Genomic DNA, 17,322 nt, shown 5'->3' with positions numbered 1-17,322 from the left:
CCCCCACTCCGGCCTATCACCCTCACCTTAACCTCCTTCCACCTATCGCATTTCCAACGCCCCTCCCCCAAGTCTCTCCTCCCTACCTTTTATCTTAGCCTGCTTGGCACACCCTCCTCATTCCTGAAGAAGGGCTCATGCCCAAAACGTCGATTCTCCTGCTCCTTGGGATGCTGCCTGACCTGCTGCGCTTTTCCAGCAACACATTTTCAGTGAGTTTCAGAGTTTCATCCTCTGAGTGAAAACAAAATTCCACAAGCCCCCTTTAAAACCTCTTGTTTCTTACCTTAAAACTGTGCCCCCTAGTTTCTGGCCCCTTTAGGAGGAGTCAGGTTTCTCTCTCTCCATCCCTCTTATAACTATGTACAACCAATCAGATCCCCCTGCCAAGCCCTCACTGCTCGACGAATACAGCCCTTGCCATTCCAATCTTTTTTCACAGTCGCAATTTTCAAGCTGTGCCAACATTTGTGTAAACTTCCTCCTTACAAAGTGAGTATGTCTTTCCTATAATGTAGTGGCAGGACTGTACAGAAAGCTCCAACTATGGACTAACCAGTGTCTTACACTGTCTGACAGCAAGTGTCACCTCCCGTATACTAATAGCATCTTTAAGTTAGCTTGGGGCAGTGACTTGAAAGAAATTCTGGGATTTGCATATTAATCAATTGAAACCTACATCTCCATTCTAACTGATTCAAGATTTAAGAGCTATCTTATGTGTGTTCAATTCGTTCACATGAGTTGGATGACCTTTTAATCTTTCCCTTACAAATTTTATGTCTAAGGTCTTCTTCCCTGGTGACTGTCCACGTCCAGGCAACCTGAAGTGACCTGGTGGCCACTGGGATCTTCCTGTTCCCTTCAAGGAACTGGACATTGAGAGGCTTAACAGAGTACCTATCAATAGTGAGCAGATAGCCCTGCTAACTGTGTGTGCCTCCCCTGGCACCAGCTGAGTGGAATGATGCTGACCAGCAGCAAGAACTCTACACTTGTCAGCTTTTGTTCCCACCTCAGTGGGGGCTAACAAGCATTCCCTCGTGTCTTTTTATGTTTTAGAAGGGGAAATGAGCAGAATAAGAGAGAGCTATTCTATTTTATATTGGGCTCTCACACTACAGTCCACCCTCTGGGCTGCACCACATGTTTCTGACACATTTTATAAAACATCCAAGACTGATGACTTCAATGTCCTTATTTTTAAAAGCAGTCTTCCATCTGTTTAATGGTTACCATATTTTCACAAAAGTAATTTAAAAAGGTCTCAGTTACACTGAAATGGCCGGATCTCTGAAGGAAATCACCTCTTTCTCCAATTGGTCGGATGGTCTTGCTAAACCTGGCTGAGTGAAGATCAGACAAGTTTCATTAAAATACAGTGATGCCATAAGAACCCTGGGCCTTTTAAATCAGACTGGCTTGTTCTTTCCAACAGCTGGAATCTAGAAAGTCAAAGACAAGCAGATTCCTGCCTTGTGCATATAGTACTTGATAGATTGGTTGAGGAGTGAGGTGGTTGTTTTGTCCCTGTGCCAATGAGCAGCATTTAAATACAAATTTCTAGCGCAGGTAATTATTTTTTAATAAACTGCTGGACAATGTCACTGAAGGATGGGGTTTGTTAAGATTGGTGGAAGACCTTCCCTAGCCTTTAGTGGTGCTGCCACAATGCTCAGATGCAAGGACTGCTTTTCACTCTTTGGAATTGGAGATGGCCAGCCTCGGTTGCCCTTGAATTGAGTGGCTTGCCAGGCCCTTTCAGAGAGCAACTCAGTCACATTGCTGTCACATAAAAGTCAGACTTGTTAAAATGCAGATTTCCTTCCTTATGGACCCATTGGGTGTTTACAAATATCAATTATAGTTTGATGGCTGCTACTCCTGAAACTATCTTTCAAGTTCAGATTTTCTTAATTGGATTTAAATCCTGGAATTTGAACCTATCTCCCCACATTGTTAGCCTGGACTGATTCATACATAATGATGGTGTGTCCAATAGTTATGATACAATAGCGAGAATGGGATTAATTTGAGTCAGATTTTTGTCAACGTCAGAGCTAAAGTTTGAGACCAAATGCTGCCCACTGCTCCTAAATTTACAATAATTGGCCTGTACCTAGTTTGTCTCTTCAATGCCTGTGTACCCTTTAAGTTCATTACAACTTAATAACATTGCTTGCCCCTCTCAAACCCCTACCTTACTTCCTCTCACCCATTGGAAAAGTACAGTTTCAAGTGCAAGTGATCACCTTTGCTATATTGACTGACACACTGGGTTCACTATTCAATGCCAATGTTGTCAATGCCATGTGCCAGCTTATCCTCAACTGGTGTCTGCTGTCCATAACCTGGGCATGGAAGACCCTCACTCAAGTATCCCGCCCAGCAACCTTGGCAAATACCACCCACCCCATTTGTGGCAAGGTGTGCGGGGGTTCCAGTGTTGGACTATACAATTACCTCAGAACCAAGAGCTCCATTGTAGAAGCTCATCATCATCGATCTCCAGAGAGACTGTCTGAGGAGATGTTGAAAGTTACTCAGAAATATGACCTACCCCAGGTTGTCTGCTCTTGGTGCCAAATTTGCTGGGATACATTTATAATAGGCAGGACTTTTAATTCATTCACATCCTTTTAATCAAAATTGCGCCTTACACATCTACCGCTACTTGTCAAGAGACTCAAATTCAGCACAGATTAGGTGATAAACTGATGACTTTCCTGATCTGCTTGGCTCAACCCATCAATGGCCAGTGGAAATGTACATCAATTTATTTTCAGACAGAAGGTGAAGATTTGTCTTCAGCGATCAGTCAGCACGTTATGCTGTTCTCTTTCAGTCAAAACATTAGAGGTACAAATCCCACTCCAGAATTACAAACAAAATGATCTAAACTTTCAAACATAAAATGCCCCACCTGAAGTGCCAACTATTGTCTGCAACATTAAACCCCAGATGCCCATCTACCCACCAAGACATGGACAAAATATTTTTCATGGGCAAAGCCGACATCCCATGCCCTGGCCAACATTTATCCTTCAATGTTACTAAACAGATTATTTGTTCATTATCATGCCTGTGGGAACCTTGTGAACCACATTTTCATCAAAGCAACAGAGCGGGTATCAGATTAACCAACAGGAAAGTAAACCTGAAACGAGTGATTTTCTGGTTGCTGAGACGTAACTACGTGAAGTGCCACAGATATCACTGCTGGGGTCTCAACTACTCACAATCTATACTGATGAAGTGGATGAAGATACAGCATAGATGCTCGGCAGTCATCTTTGCTTATGACATAGAGTTAGGAGTGTAAACTGGGACGAATCTGCAAAAGGGATGAAGTGAGTAAACAAAAGTATGGCAGACCGAGTATAATGTGGGAAAAATTAACCTGCTCACTTTGCAGGAAGAATGGAAAGCAGCATATAGTTTAAATGGAGAGAGATTATAGAGTCCAAGATACTGAGGGATCTGGTGTCTTGGCACAGGAATCACAAAATGTTAGTATGAAGACAATCAGGAGACAAATGGAACACTGGCGTGTACCACAAGCAGAATGGAACATAAAGGCAGGAAGTTTTGCCAAGGCTATAGAAGACATTAATAAGACTATATCTGAATTACAGTTTTAAATTTTCTTATTTAAGAAGGGATATTATTGATATTAGACACACTTCACTCAACTGATACCAGGGATGAAGGCTGATCAGGTTGGACCTGTATCTATTGGACTTTAGCAGAATGAGAAGTGATCTTATTGAGGTGCTGAGGGGGTTTGACACAGTGGACGGTGAAAGGATGATTCCCCTTGTGGGAGAAACCAAAACTAGAGGACACAGAATAAACGTAAGGGGCCTATCATTGATGACTGATAGGAGGAGAACCACTTCTTCTCAGAGAGGGCCATTCGTTTGAGGAACTTTCTTCCCCGAGGGAGCTGTGGAGACCAGGTCATTGAATATTTATAAATTGGAGTTGGATAGATTCTTTATTCATTGGGAATGGCAGGATATTTAGGGGATCAGTAAGCATGGGGAGATGGGGCCATAATCAATTCAGCCATGATGTTACAAAAATGGCTGAAAAGGCCAGAGAGAACAAACTGCCTATTCCTACATCTTAATTTGTGTTTGTAAAGGTGCGCAGCCCAACCCCCAACTACACTGCTGTTACAGGGAGGTGGGGCAGGATGGAGTTAGGATCTGTCAGGTTTGGATCCAGTTCAGAGGTGACCAAGGAGGTGCACGGACCAAGGTGGGCCAGTTCAAAGGCTTCTGGGACCCCTATTCAATTTTCACTCAAATGTTGTGCCCACTAAACCACATCCCTTACATCCCTTCATCATTCCACACACTTCCCAATGTCCCCTCCATGCTTCATCTTGCCTGATTTCATTAATGAGCTATGGAACCCAAACATTCATAAAGACACCATCTGGCAACTGTGTCAACAGAGACATGGCCATATATTTGTTCCTGTATTATGAAGGCCTTATTGAGTTAAAAGACGCTAATGGAATAGGGTCTGTTTACATGGCTTGAAGGTGAGTGTTAGCTTTGACTGTTAGAAATAGTTAGGTGGTTCGAACAGTTTATTCTCTCTTGATGTGGTTTTTCAAAGCCTGAATGATTATTTGGAATGGATCAAAAGGTGTGGTATCTGGTAGATCTTTTGTTTCTAGTACCATGAATGGACGTGTCAGATTCACACTTACACAAGTTTGAAAGAGCAGAAGATTTACGCAAAAGGAGATTTTGGAATGGTGTTTTTTGAATAGCATTTCAATGTCTTGCCACTAGTGTATAGCTCATTTGTTCTATACATAGCTCATAATGGGTGGCTATGGAGGGTATAGGGAAGCATGCAAGAGCCATGGGTATGACAAACTGATATGGGGATTATGAGGTGGCAGGGGTAAGACCATTTAAACGTACCTGTTCAAAGATTCCAGGATCCAGGTTGTGATTTACCTTCAAGGAGCTGCAAACTGGCAAAACTGGGTAACCAACCTTGAAAAGATGCCTTAAAAGTTTAAAAAAAAATGCAGGGATGTAGCCAGCCAGACGTGGAAATTGCCAGAAGGGAGTTGGGTCAAAAATCCTGGAATCAGGGCCCATCTGCCATTTTTAAAGGTCTCCAGAGTCAACCTGACTCCATGAGAATCTAGCCTCATGCGTGTGAATTAGCTGCCTTGCTGCTTGTGTTATGATAGTTCACACATTCCAAAAGCACTCCATTGACTGTAAAGTGGTTTTGGATTTCCAATAATTGTAAAAATCATAGAATCACAATGATTACAACACAGGGGATTGCTATTTGTCCTGTTCCATCTGTGTCCACTCACTGCAAAAGCAACTCAACTTGCACCACTCAGACATCTTCCCTCCATAACCCTACACCCACTTTCTATTCAAAGGAAGTTCTCTTTTGAAACTTTTGACTGAATCTTCCCCCAACACTCTCAGGCAGTACAGTCTGGGGAGGGGGCATAGGGAAGGAAAAGAAAGATGTAGTGTAAGGAAAAGAGAAAGAGATATAGAGAGAGAAGGGGGAGGAAGGAAAAGAGATGGAGAAAGTGAGAGGAAGGAAAAGGAGGGGTAAGGAAAAGGCGGGGAGGGAAGGAAAAGAAACAGGAAAGAAAAAAGAGATGGGGAGGAAGAAAAGAGAGAGGAAGGAGAGATAAGGGAAAAAGAAAAGAAGAAAAGAGAGAAGATGAAAAGAGAAAGGACAGAGAAGACAGGAAGGAGAAAAGAGTGAGAGAGCTCAAGATGAATTATCCATTTCAAACAGGTGGGCTTTTAAAAACTTGATTTATTACTATACAGTGAAAAATATTGTTTTATGTGCTTTACTGGCAAATCATACCATACAAGTGCATCAGGGAAATAACACAGAGTGCAGGATACAACTGCCATGGAGTTGCAAAGAGAGATCAACATTAACATTAAAGAAGTCCATTCAAAGGTGTGATAGCAATGGGGAAAAAAAGCTGTTCTTGAATCTGTTTGCCCATGTTTTCAAACTTTTATAACTTCTACCCAATGGAAGAGGGTGGAAGAGAGTACAACTCGGTTGGGAGGGGTCTTTGATTACATTGATTGCTTTCTCGAGGCAGTGGGAAATGTAGATGGAGTCAATGGATGGAAGGCTGGTTTGTGTGATGGACTGGGCTGTGTCCATGACTCTCTGCAGTTTCTTGTGGTCTTGGGAAGAGCAGTTATGCATCCACGCTGTGATGCATCCAGATAGAATGTTTGCTATGGTGTATCTATGAAAATTGGTAAGAGTGATTGTGGACATGCCAAATTTCCTTCACCTCCTGTGGAAGTAGAGACATTGTTGTGCTTTCTTGACCATAGCGTTCACCATGGGTGGACCTGGACCAAATGTTGGTGATCATCACTCCCAGGAACTTGACGGTCTCGAACATCTCTACCACAGCACCATTGATGAGACAGGGGTGTGCCCTCCAGTCTGCTTCCTGAAGTCAATGACCAGCTCCTTCACTATGCTGACATTGATGAAGAGATTGTTGTCTTTAAACCAAGCCATTAAGCACTCAATCTCCTTCCTGTACTCCATCTCATCATTGTTTAAAGATCCAACCTATAATAGTGGTGCTTTCAGCAAACCTGTGAATGAAGTTGGTATGGAATTTGGCCATACAGCAGTGTGTGCATAAGGAGTGTGGCAGATTGATAGATGTGTCGATTGGAAGGTGTTAAGAGACATGGAGCAAAGTTGGATAAAATCAAGATGGATCACGTATCAGCCATAATCTCATTGAACAGTAGAACAACCTCTTGTAGCCTCCTCCTGTTCCTATCCTCTTCTCTTCTCAGACTTTTCTTTTCAATATTTCATCTCTGGAACTTACTTTGTAGAATTTCTTTAAACTGCTGATAAATTTGCAACGTACTGTGCTTGAAAGAAATGTTTGAGCTGTAGTGCTGAAAGCAGTGCTGCTGTTATGTGGAGTCATGCAGGATTATTGTGATCTATGGCCCAACTTAAAATGCTATCAATCAGGTCGCTTGACACAAATGAATTAGCAAAAAAAAAAGTACTACTTCCACCTGATTAAACTCACGCCTGGGAGGTAATTGCGTCTGCCTGACCACCACCTTTCGCGTCAGAGTCGCTGTGTAAGGGTGCTTTCCTTTGTGTGCCTGGGTTGATCCTTGCAAGGGTGAGGTGAGAGCGTAGCTAACCGTTGGTTTAGAAAGAGGCAAGTTTACCCTTGAATACTGTGGGATCAGTTACAGATCTCACAAAGTGCCTAGCCACTTCTACACTGTGAATCCTGGGCATAGTTTCCAGTCATAAAGTCCTCTATATTCTTCCCTGCTTTAAGGAAATCCTCCCTGGCACTGTGATGTTCCTTCTAGTCTCATCATTAGGTATGAACAGGCTGATGGATTGTCGTGTCTATTGTAGACCAGCCTGATCCTGCCTTTAATTACTCCTCCATAACTGGAGTCACTGGATACAGAATGATTTATTAGCTACTACAGCCGTATATTCATGTTCAAACCTGAGATTGATAGGTTTCTAGAAATAAAAAATAACAAGGGATATGGGAAAATATTGCTGAAGGTGGCTTGCCATGATCGAATTGAAGGTCAGAATGGGTTGAAAAAGCTGAATGGCCTATCCCACTCCCATTATGCTCTTATGTATAGAGAAAGAACAAAGGGATGTACATATAATGCAACATCATTTCATTAATATAGAGAGTGATGCTTAGAATCAACCAATAAGCTCTTGAAAAGAAGTTTATAAAGCGCGGTGAGTTTAAGATTACTGCATACATTTTGATTAAAGTATTTATATACTGTGATCTTACTCCACCCCTCTCTTCACTGCTGGATGTTTGAATCCCTCTATAGTACTCAAATGAGGTGCTACACATACCCATTAACTGCTCCCTTTGCACCTTAAAACAATTCCAACTGTTGCCCGACCCCTCACAAAACTGCCTCTCTCACACAAACCCCCACTCTTTAATCCCGTAACCTCCTCTCCCGTGAGTGCAGACACCTTTTCTGCATCACAACTTCCCTCTTTGCAAAGGCAAATCCACTATCGATTCGCTGCACTTTGAGAATAGAACATAGAACATAGAACATAGAACAATACAGCACAGAACAGGCCCTTCGGCCCGCGATGTTGTGCCGAACTTCTAACCTAGATTAAGTACCCATCCATGTACCTATCCAAATGCCGCTTAAAGGTCGCCAATGATTCCGACTCTACCACTCCCACGGGCAGCGCATTCCATGCCCCCACCACTCTCTGGGTAAAGAACCCACCCCTGACATCTCCCCTATACCTTCCACCCTTCACCTTAAATTTATGTCCCCTTGTAACACTCTGTTGTACCCGGGGAAAAAGTTTCTGACTGTCTACTCTATCTATTCCTCTGATCATCTTATAAACCTCTATCAAGTCACCCCTCATCCTTCGCCGTTCCAACGAGAAAAGGCCGAGAACTCTCAACCTATCCTCGTACGACTTCCTCTCCATTCCAGGCAACATCCTGGTAAATCTCCTCTGCACCCTCTCCAAAGTTTCCACATCTTTCCTAAAGTGAGGCGACCAGAACTGCACACAGTACTCCAACTGTGGCCTAACCAAAGTCCTGTACAGCTGCAACATCACTTCACGACTCTTGAATTCAATCCCTCTGCTAATGAACGATAATACACCATAGGCCTTCTTACAAGCTCTATCCACCTGAGTGGCAACCTTCAAAGATCTATGTACATAGACCCCAAGATCCCTCTGTTCCTCCACCTGACTAAGAAGCCCTGCGGCTCCCTCAGTACCTCCAAGACATTATTGAAGGTCCTAGTGAAATGAAATGGTGGACAGTGAGAGGAGCTCTCTGAAGCTACTGAGGGAGATACAGGGCTTACTGCCAGTACATTCTCAAAGTGAAGCTAACTGACAGTGGATTTCCCCTAGGACAGAGTGAAGTTGCAATTCCGGAAAAGGTGTGTGCACTCACAGAAGAGAAGATTACTGGATTAAATAGTGGGGTTTGTGAGAGAGAGGCAGGGATGGGGCAATGGTTGGATCCATTTTAAGATGTTGTCACCTACCCCATCCACCTGGGCTTCTCCTGCATCCAGTTCACTTACATTCCCACCTCCGATCTCAAAGCAAAACCAACTTAGCACAAGCAAGCTAATTATCCTTTAATGTGTGGCACTTGGATAATTTTCATAATTGCAAGTGATTAAATCAAACAGTGACATCTGCAGTGAAATTCAAATTAAAGAGAATTATTGGCCTACTATTACAAAATTAATTGGTACCTCATGCCGACCTTTAATTCAATAATTGATTAACCTGACTGGTTCCATTTGTTAGAGACACAGGTCCAAATGCCCGAGTGTGAATGAAACTCAGTACCCAAACGATCTTCTTCAGAATAAGGAATGTCCTCACCAGATCCCACAAGGAGAAATGAGGCCTTCACTCCCCATTCTCTTTGAACATGTGGGAGCTGCTGCAAAATGTGCCCAATCCCAACAATCCTGGCTTATTAAAAGATAGGGCGAGAAGGTTACACATCAGAAATTGTAAAGGAACATACTATGGACTCTGGAATTCTGAAATAAAAGAGCAGTTCAGCTCTGTGGAGAGACACAGAAAGTGGGAAGACCGAGGGATGTATTAGGTTTTGAGTATGTGTAAGTGGAATAAGAACAAACAGGAGGTCAGGGATAGGATGAGAGACAGGTGTCAGAGAGAGAGTCAGAGAGATGGTTTACAGCGGAGGAAGAGGCCCTTCAGCCCATCGAAAGAATTGAAAAGGTGGAAGAGTTAGTCCCTCAGAGTCATGGGGGAAAATGAAGACAAGGCAAGCAGACAAAGGAATCAAAAACAAAGTGTCAAGTCCAGGCATGCTGCTGGCTGAAGACAAAAATAAGAAATAGAAATCAAAATAAGTGACAAGGAAACAAAATAGAACATGCCGAGGTAATGGTCCAAGTATTGTCAACACTGCTTCCTGCTAAAATGCCAAGGATAATTAAATTCCTAATGAAAGGCTCCAACCCAAAACATCGATTTTCCTGCTCCTCGGATGCTGCCTGACCTGCTGTGCTTTTCCAGCACCACTCTCAACACTAATTAAATTCCAACCTTCTCTCTATTTTCCTTGCATGCCTGTCTCGGTTCTTAAAACTGAACTGAAATTTAATTTTCCCTACATACATTAGATCACAGTGATGTCCGGCTTCCAGTCCACTGGCTCCAAAATCCTCACTGTCAACTTCCAGGCTTTCCATGAATCCCTCCAGCCAGCCCTGGATCTATTTGCAGGACACATCCTCCACACCTTGGACTCTGGCCTGCTGATCTTCACCTTGTCCTGACCTTCGTCATTGCAACCAATAACCAACAGGGAAAGAACCTGTGGTCCATGCAGTGTATTCCAGGCCAATGGACAATATATATAATGCTGCTGGGCTCGTGATCCAGAGGCCCTGCCTCATGTTGTGGGGACACAGTTTCTAATCTCACTACAGACAGCGATGGAAGACGACAAGACTAGATTGGCGAAACTAGGTCGCTCTCCTTGGAGCAGGGAAGATTTGATAGATATGTATAAGATTATGACAGGTTTAGATAAGGTAATCAAAGCTAAACTGTTTCCATTATATGGTAGATGACACAAGGACAAAAGGGTCACATATTTAAGATTTTGGGAATGCAATTTCAGATATGTAAGGTAGTAAATGTCTTACATTGCAAGAGACAATAGCCTGGAACTTGTAGCCTAGGAAAGGATGATGTAGAGTCAATTAATGATTTCAAAAGGAAACTGGATGGGCAGTTCATGGTAAGAACCTTGCAGGACAGTGAGGAGAGGGGAATAATGGGACAGTGACCAGTTACTCGACAGAGCTGAGAATCTTGATGAGCTGAATTACCTCTTGCTGTGCTGTTACAACTCCACTGGAGGCTTGAGGATTGAGCGAGTTCAACCATGATGCGCCACTAGTCAAATGGTCAGTTTTGGTGTACCATCAATGCTCATACACCACCATAGGTACAGGGTGTCCAGTGGATCAAATCAAATCAAAGGGTGTGGCAATAAATCGGGTAAACCTAAAAAGGTGGGATAAGGAGGCGTTTCCCTCAATTCTGACCCTGGTTAGTTTGACATTGTCATTTCTTTTCCCCTTAAATCTCGACACGTCAGTTCCCAAAGAGTCAGGAGCAATAAGCAGCAAATAAACAGAAACCAATAAAGGACTGACTCAATTAAACTATCTTCATTAACAGGTAGGCTGGCTCTTCAGCTTCTCTAGGCAGAGGTGGGCCCTGCAGACTCTGGAGATTAGAGTGGTGCTGGAAAAGCACAGCAGGTCAGGCAGCATCCAAGGAGCAGGAAAATCTACGTTTCGGACCAGGGCCCTTCATCAGGGCTTCAGCTTTTCTGTTGGCAGCTGGGTTGTTCAGCCTGTCACAGCAGAGTCTTCTACTGGGTAACACTGACCTGGGCCAAATTGATCGGACGTTACAGTGGGCACTCAGTAACTTCCTTCCCTCTCTCGTTACAGCCAGAATTTAACTAGAATAAACTGAACGGAGCTTAGCCCTTCAAAACAACAGCGCCTTCAAAGACAAAGCTCAAAGCCCTCCAAACAATAAACTTGAAAGTCAAGTTTGAAAAATCCCTCACATGATATGCCGAGTTTCAGAACTAGTATCCCCCTCACACCCAGAGCAATTAAGGTGACAGATTCAACCCTGTAAAAGGTGCAGGCTTAAAAAGGAACAGATGTGGATCTGTGTAATGAGGTGGACCTATGTTGATGGGGAGGCAGAGGCCTAGTTTATGAATCCAGAAATTCAGCTACTGCTCTGGGGTCCTGGGTTTGAGTCTCATCGTAGCAGATGGTGGAATTTGAATTCAATAAAAAGAATAAGGAATTAAGGGTGTAATGATGACCATGAAACTGGTGTCGGAAAAACTGGCTCACTTTAGGGAAGGGAGCTGCCATCCTTATCTGGTCCGGTCTACATGTGACTCCAGACCCACAGCAATCTGGTGGACTCTTAACTGCCCTCTGGGGAATTAGGGATGGACAATAAATGCTGGCCTAACCAGAGATTTCTTCACTCCCGGGCTGAGGGCAAACTCTTCCTTACACAGCTTGGGTCCTCAAAAACATACTTCACCAATGACATGTAAATGTGATTCACTACCTGTGATGTAGGAATGATGTACAGGTTCGTAACTTTAATTCCATTTTCACTTAATTGTACCTTTCCTTTCATATCCTGTCCACCATTTCCTTGTTAGCAGCTGAGTTTATTGGTTGACATCTATTACCACATCTCAGTGACATATTGCTGTGTTTTTTGCCTGCTTTGTTAGCTTTTTGAAGTGGGCCTTCGCTACGATGCAGCCTTCCGGCAGCAGTTTCTTGGGTGAAGTGTCGATATTAAGTTGCGGAGAGCTTCTCCTCACCGGGACGGTATGGACACTGTTGACCGACGGTGCTCAGCTCTGAGTGCCTGGAACCCAGGACTTGCCATCTGCTCCCAACCCACTCTCCCATCAACGGCTGCAAAGTCTGTGGTAATTGACTTTGATCTGATTGTCACGTGTATTTTACAGTCAGAATACAATAAAATGCAGTGAAAAGCTCTCATATGTCGCCACAAAACGGCACCATTTTGTACAATTTAAGAATAAGGAAAGAGAAAGGAAGATATAGTTTGAAGGGAGTCTGTCAGTCCTGAGTCAGCTCATCACTGTCAACAACATGTGCACCACCATCCCTCCGCCACCACTTCAGTGTCTTCTATATTGGACACCAACAACAAAGTCCATCCTTCCCACAGCCAATTGAGGAGATGGACAATTCATTTCTCTTAAAATCTACCTGTTGCAATATGATCCAGCACCTCTGAGGCAGGTGGGACTTGAACCCAGGCTCTCCGAGTCAGAGATCAAGACGCTGCTATTATACCACCGATGACTGATGGCCAAGAGCTGACCGAGCCCCTGCTTTCAACTCCCTACCCCCAAACTCTCGGCTCCAACTGTTGTTTGACCAGAAAGCTGCAAATTTCAATATTGGAAAGAACTGAAAAATAAAATAAACATCAATTTCGGCTACAATACTTTTTGTCGACAGCAGATGTTCCCAGGATGTTAAGCGTTTCATATGAAAAGGCAAAATACTTTCAATTCTGGCGAACAGATAAACAGTGAAGCAAGTCTAGCAGCATCTGTGAAGAGAGAAATGTTTGAAGTCTGAAGAAGGGTGACCAGCTGGGAAAAGTTAGCTGTTTCTCTCCCTCCACAGTTGATGCCAGATCTGCTGAGTTTCTCCAGCACTGTTTGTATTGAACTTTTCATCCTTAGCCACTCGAGGGTAATCCTGCAGTGAATCAGAAAACTCTCTGCATGGTGTTCTCCATCAGCTGTATTGCTGCTTACCTTCCCCATCCCTGGGCTCTCCTTGACCTTGTTGATGGCTCGCAGGAGGCACGGGGGTGCCGGGGGTGGGGACATCTGCAGGATGCCGCTGAAATTGGTCGGGAACAGCGGGGACTCGGAGACATTCGGAGCGGGAGACCGATGATGTTTCTTCTTCTTGGAGGACAGGTTGAGTTTCTGGGCAGCTCTGTGGGAACACAAAAGGAAATGAAATTTAAACAAAAAATCCATACGGAGAAGCTAGACACACTGAGCAGCTGCACCTACTGGCTAAGGAGCAGAGTTCAGGTGAAACCATCCCCACCCCCACCCTCCAGGAGACAGACTGTAAAACTTCAAACAACAGTCTCGCAGGACCATCACCGAGGTACCATTCCCTTCCCTGCAGTTGGGAAACCTCATGCCCAATCCCAGCCTTTGAGCATTGCTTCTGACCTGAGGCAGTGTATTGACCCTCAAGCTAAAATAGTAACATCCCAAGGACACAGCCAACAGGGGATTATATTAACTACCAGAAAAGGTAAAATCACCATAGTCTTACCAGACCATAGCACTGCTCTCTCAGACAGAGGGGAGTGGAGATTTAGCCTGAGGGTCACGATGTCTCAACTGAGGGGAGAGGTTGAGAAGGAGGGTCCTTCCTGGTATCTCAGCCGTTGCAGGAATTGAATCTGGGCTGTTGGCATCATGGAGACTTATCTAAAGCATCAAAACCACAATGCTCTTAGCTGTGCCCATCAAGAGGCATTCTGGATTGTTGAGGGACTGAGTGAAGACCCTGCCCCATATTCCATCGAAGGGATACATGGCCCTTGTGAGTGTCCATATACAGTACAGTGCAGAAAGGGGAGGAACCATTTCGCAAACATATGACACCGCTGTGTCATATCGGGTTTCCCCGTCTTTAGAAAGGGCAGAAATGCTGCTGGCTGCCTTCTTCACCCACCCAAACCAATCTTTTTTTTATTTATTCATTCATAGGATGTGGGCGTTGCTGGCATTTAATCGCCTATCCCTAATTACACAGAGGGCAATTAAGAGTCAACCACATTGCTGAGGGTCTGAAATCCCATATAGGCCAGACCAGGTAAGGACAGCATTCGTGAACCAGATGGATTTTCCGACAATCGACAATGAATTTATGGTTATCATTAGACTATTAATTCCAGATTTTATTTTAAAACTTAAATTTCACCATCTGCGATGGCAGGATTTGAACCCAGCTCATCAGAACCTTATCTGGGTCTCTGGATTAACAGTCCATCACCTCCCCTGTCACCATTATACTTCGCTGAGATGTACTGAACAACACAGTATTGCAGTTTGAATCCTGCAGCACCAAGTCTTGTTTCATGTCTTATTGTAACCAGCACATTTTGTACATAATACACTTCCAAAATTCAACCTTGGGTCCTCACTGCGTTTTATTGTGGGATTTGATATGTTCCTGCTGAGATTGGGTAACCAACATTGCTGTTCCACCGCGTTCATGGAACCAGAGAATTGCTACAGCACCGTGTAAGTCTATATCACTTTGTGTCCGTGCTGACCTTCCTACACAGTGCTATGAATTGGAGACTGAATTTCAAATCACACTGGATCCTTCGCCCATCTGGGGGGCATGTTAGACCCCCGAAACATCGATTCTCCTGTTCCCTGGATGCTGCCTGACCTGCTGCGCTTTTCCAGCAACACACTTTCAGCCCCAACTACAACTAATCCAATCATAAAAATCACAATGTGTTGAAGAAACACTGCAGGTCTGGCTGTATTTGTGTGGACAGAGAAACCAAGCCAGTCCAACAGGACCCATGCTCAGCCTTCCTCCCATTCACATATTTCTTGTAATATTAGATCATATTTCTACTGAAGGGTTCAGAATGAAGATAGGTTGGACAAAGCATCAAATTTCTTTCCACGAGACCAATCTCTAATATCAGAGACACTTAAACCACAGAGATTTCCAGAAATAAATTCCACCATTGTGCTTCTATTGACCTTCAGGCCATCAATCCAACAATCAATACAGATTTCATTGTTTAACTCAAATTGCCTCAATACCTAGCCTGGCCATCATTTTCCATTGAGTCGCTGATTGATGCCTTCACTCCCATTCACAACCCAACTCATTTTCAAAGATTTAACTCAGTCATCGCTAACTGTCTTGATGGCAACAGTGTCAGTTGCTCAGATTTAGGAGGTTTTGCAGAGGTTGAAGATTTAGACACACTTGGGTGGTATCTTTCCACCTACAGCTTGGAATTATTTGTAACTTGTTTGACCCAAGGGAGGGAGTGCGGAGTAGGTTCACTTGGCCAATTCCAGCAATAGCAGGATTGTCCTATGGTTCAACTGGGCCTATGAAAGGATGAAAGGGAATCTCCATTCTAACAGGGTTAGATAGACAAGATGCAGCAAGGATATTTCTCTGATTGGGGAATTTAGAACCAGAGGCGCAGTCTCAGGACATGGGGTAGTCATTTAGGGCTAAGAGGAGGAAAGATTTCTTCACTCAAAAAAAGGAACTGAACTTGTGGAACTTTCTACCACAGGAGGCTATGAAGGCCAAGTCAATGGACATATTTGAGAAAGACAGACATTTTTAAGATTTTGACTGAGTTATATATTGTCATATATATCTAAAAAGATACAGTGAACGGTGTTTTGTAAACACGATTCTGCTCCATTTTGAGTTACAAAAAGAATAAAAATAAATTACATAAATAGAATTAAATCTTCCAATATAAAGGTGCTCCAGAGCTTCTGCATCGTCTCTGCAAGATATTCAGAGCCTCAAGGCTTCTCCATTCGAGGTACAGTGACAACGGCCCTGCAAAGAGACCCTCTCTGAGCTTACCAAAGCCAGGAATCCTCACTCGTGAGATCAGTATGTGTTCACTCTAAACAATGTCTAAAGCCACTGGACATTTGCATTGGCTCTTCAATTGTTGGATCCAATGTACAACCTCAAGACAACCAAAATATGAGGGTTTAAATACAAGGACATTGAAAATCTACGGGGTGAAGGGACAACATCACTAGCTTGGTAACCGACAAATCCAGGCTAATGCCCTGGACATATTGGTTCGAAGCCCACCTTGGCTGCTGGTAAAATTTGAATTCTGTTAATAAATCTGTATTTTAAAAAAAATCCTGGACCAATGGCAACCACATAGGATTTTAAGACAAATCAATCTTGTTCACTAATGTCATTTAGGGAGGGAAATCTGCCATCCTTACCTGGTCTGGCCTACACAAGACTCCAGACTCACAGCAATATGGTTCACTCTTTGCTGTCCTCTGAAATTGCCCAAGCAAGCCACCCAGTTCAAGAGCAGTTAGGGACAGGCAACATAAACTGATCTCGTCAGCTATATCTACATAGTACTAAGTGGATCACTTATACAGAGACTCAGTGCACATATGATCAATCAAATGTTGTCCTTCTATGATTGTGAATTTTTTTTTAAAAACCCCAAAAGATAATGTATTAAAACAGGTTTTTTTTTAAGAAGAAGATAAAGAATGAGCGATAATGTTATTGAAACATCCTACATTCTCAGAACTGACAGGGTAGATGTGGAAAAGTTGTTTCCCCCTTTTGTGAAGGTCTAGGACCAGAGGCCACCATCTCAGAATAAGATGTTGCACATTTAAGACACAGGTGAGGAGAACCTCTCACTGCGGTGAACCGGTGGAAATTCTTGACTGCAGAGGGCTGTTGAGGTTGGATTACTAAGTATATTCAAAGCAGAGATAGACAGGTTTTTTTAAATTAGTATGGGAATCAAGGGTTAAAAGGAAAGCCAGGAAAGACGAGTTGAAAATTATCAAAAACAGAAGTT

The 17,322-nt window shown here is 43.4% G+C and overlaps 1 protein-coding gene across 2 annotated transcripts in view; it reads right to left on the bottom strand.

The window, feature by feature from the left end:
• Positions 1-17,322, bottom strand: part of kif26ba (kinesin family member 26Ba) — a 297,812-nt gene that overhangs the window by 111,883 nt on the left and 168,607 nt on the right. For both annotated transcript variants that reach the window (XM_043695424.1, XM_043695425.1), the window contains one exon: positions 13,478-13,664. In XM_043695424.1, the coding sequence (XP_043551359.1) occupies positions 13,478-13,664 (187 nt within the window). The remainder of the gene's footprint in view (positions 1-13,477; positions 13,665-17,322) is intronic.

Source organism: Chiloscyllium plagiosum, chromosome 9, assembly GCF_004010195.1.
Source record: "Chiloscyllium plagiosum isolate BGI_BamShark_2017 chromosome 9, ASM401019v2, whole genome shotgun sequence".
Taxonomy (NCBI): domain Eukaryota; kingdom Metazoa; phylum Chordata; class Chondrichthyes; order Orectolobiformes; family Hemiscylliidae; genus Chiloscyllium; species Chiloscyllium plagiosum.
The sequence above is the reverse complement of the archived record's forward strand: the minus strand, read 5'-3'. Positions and strand labels throughout refer to the sequence as shown.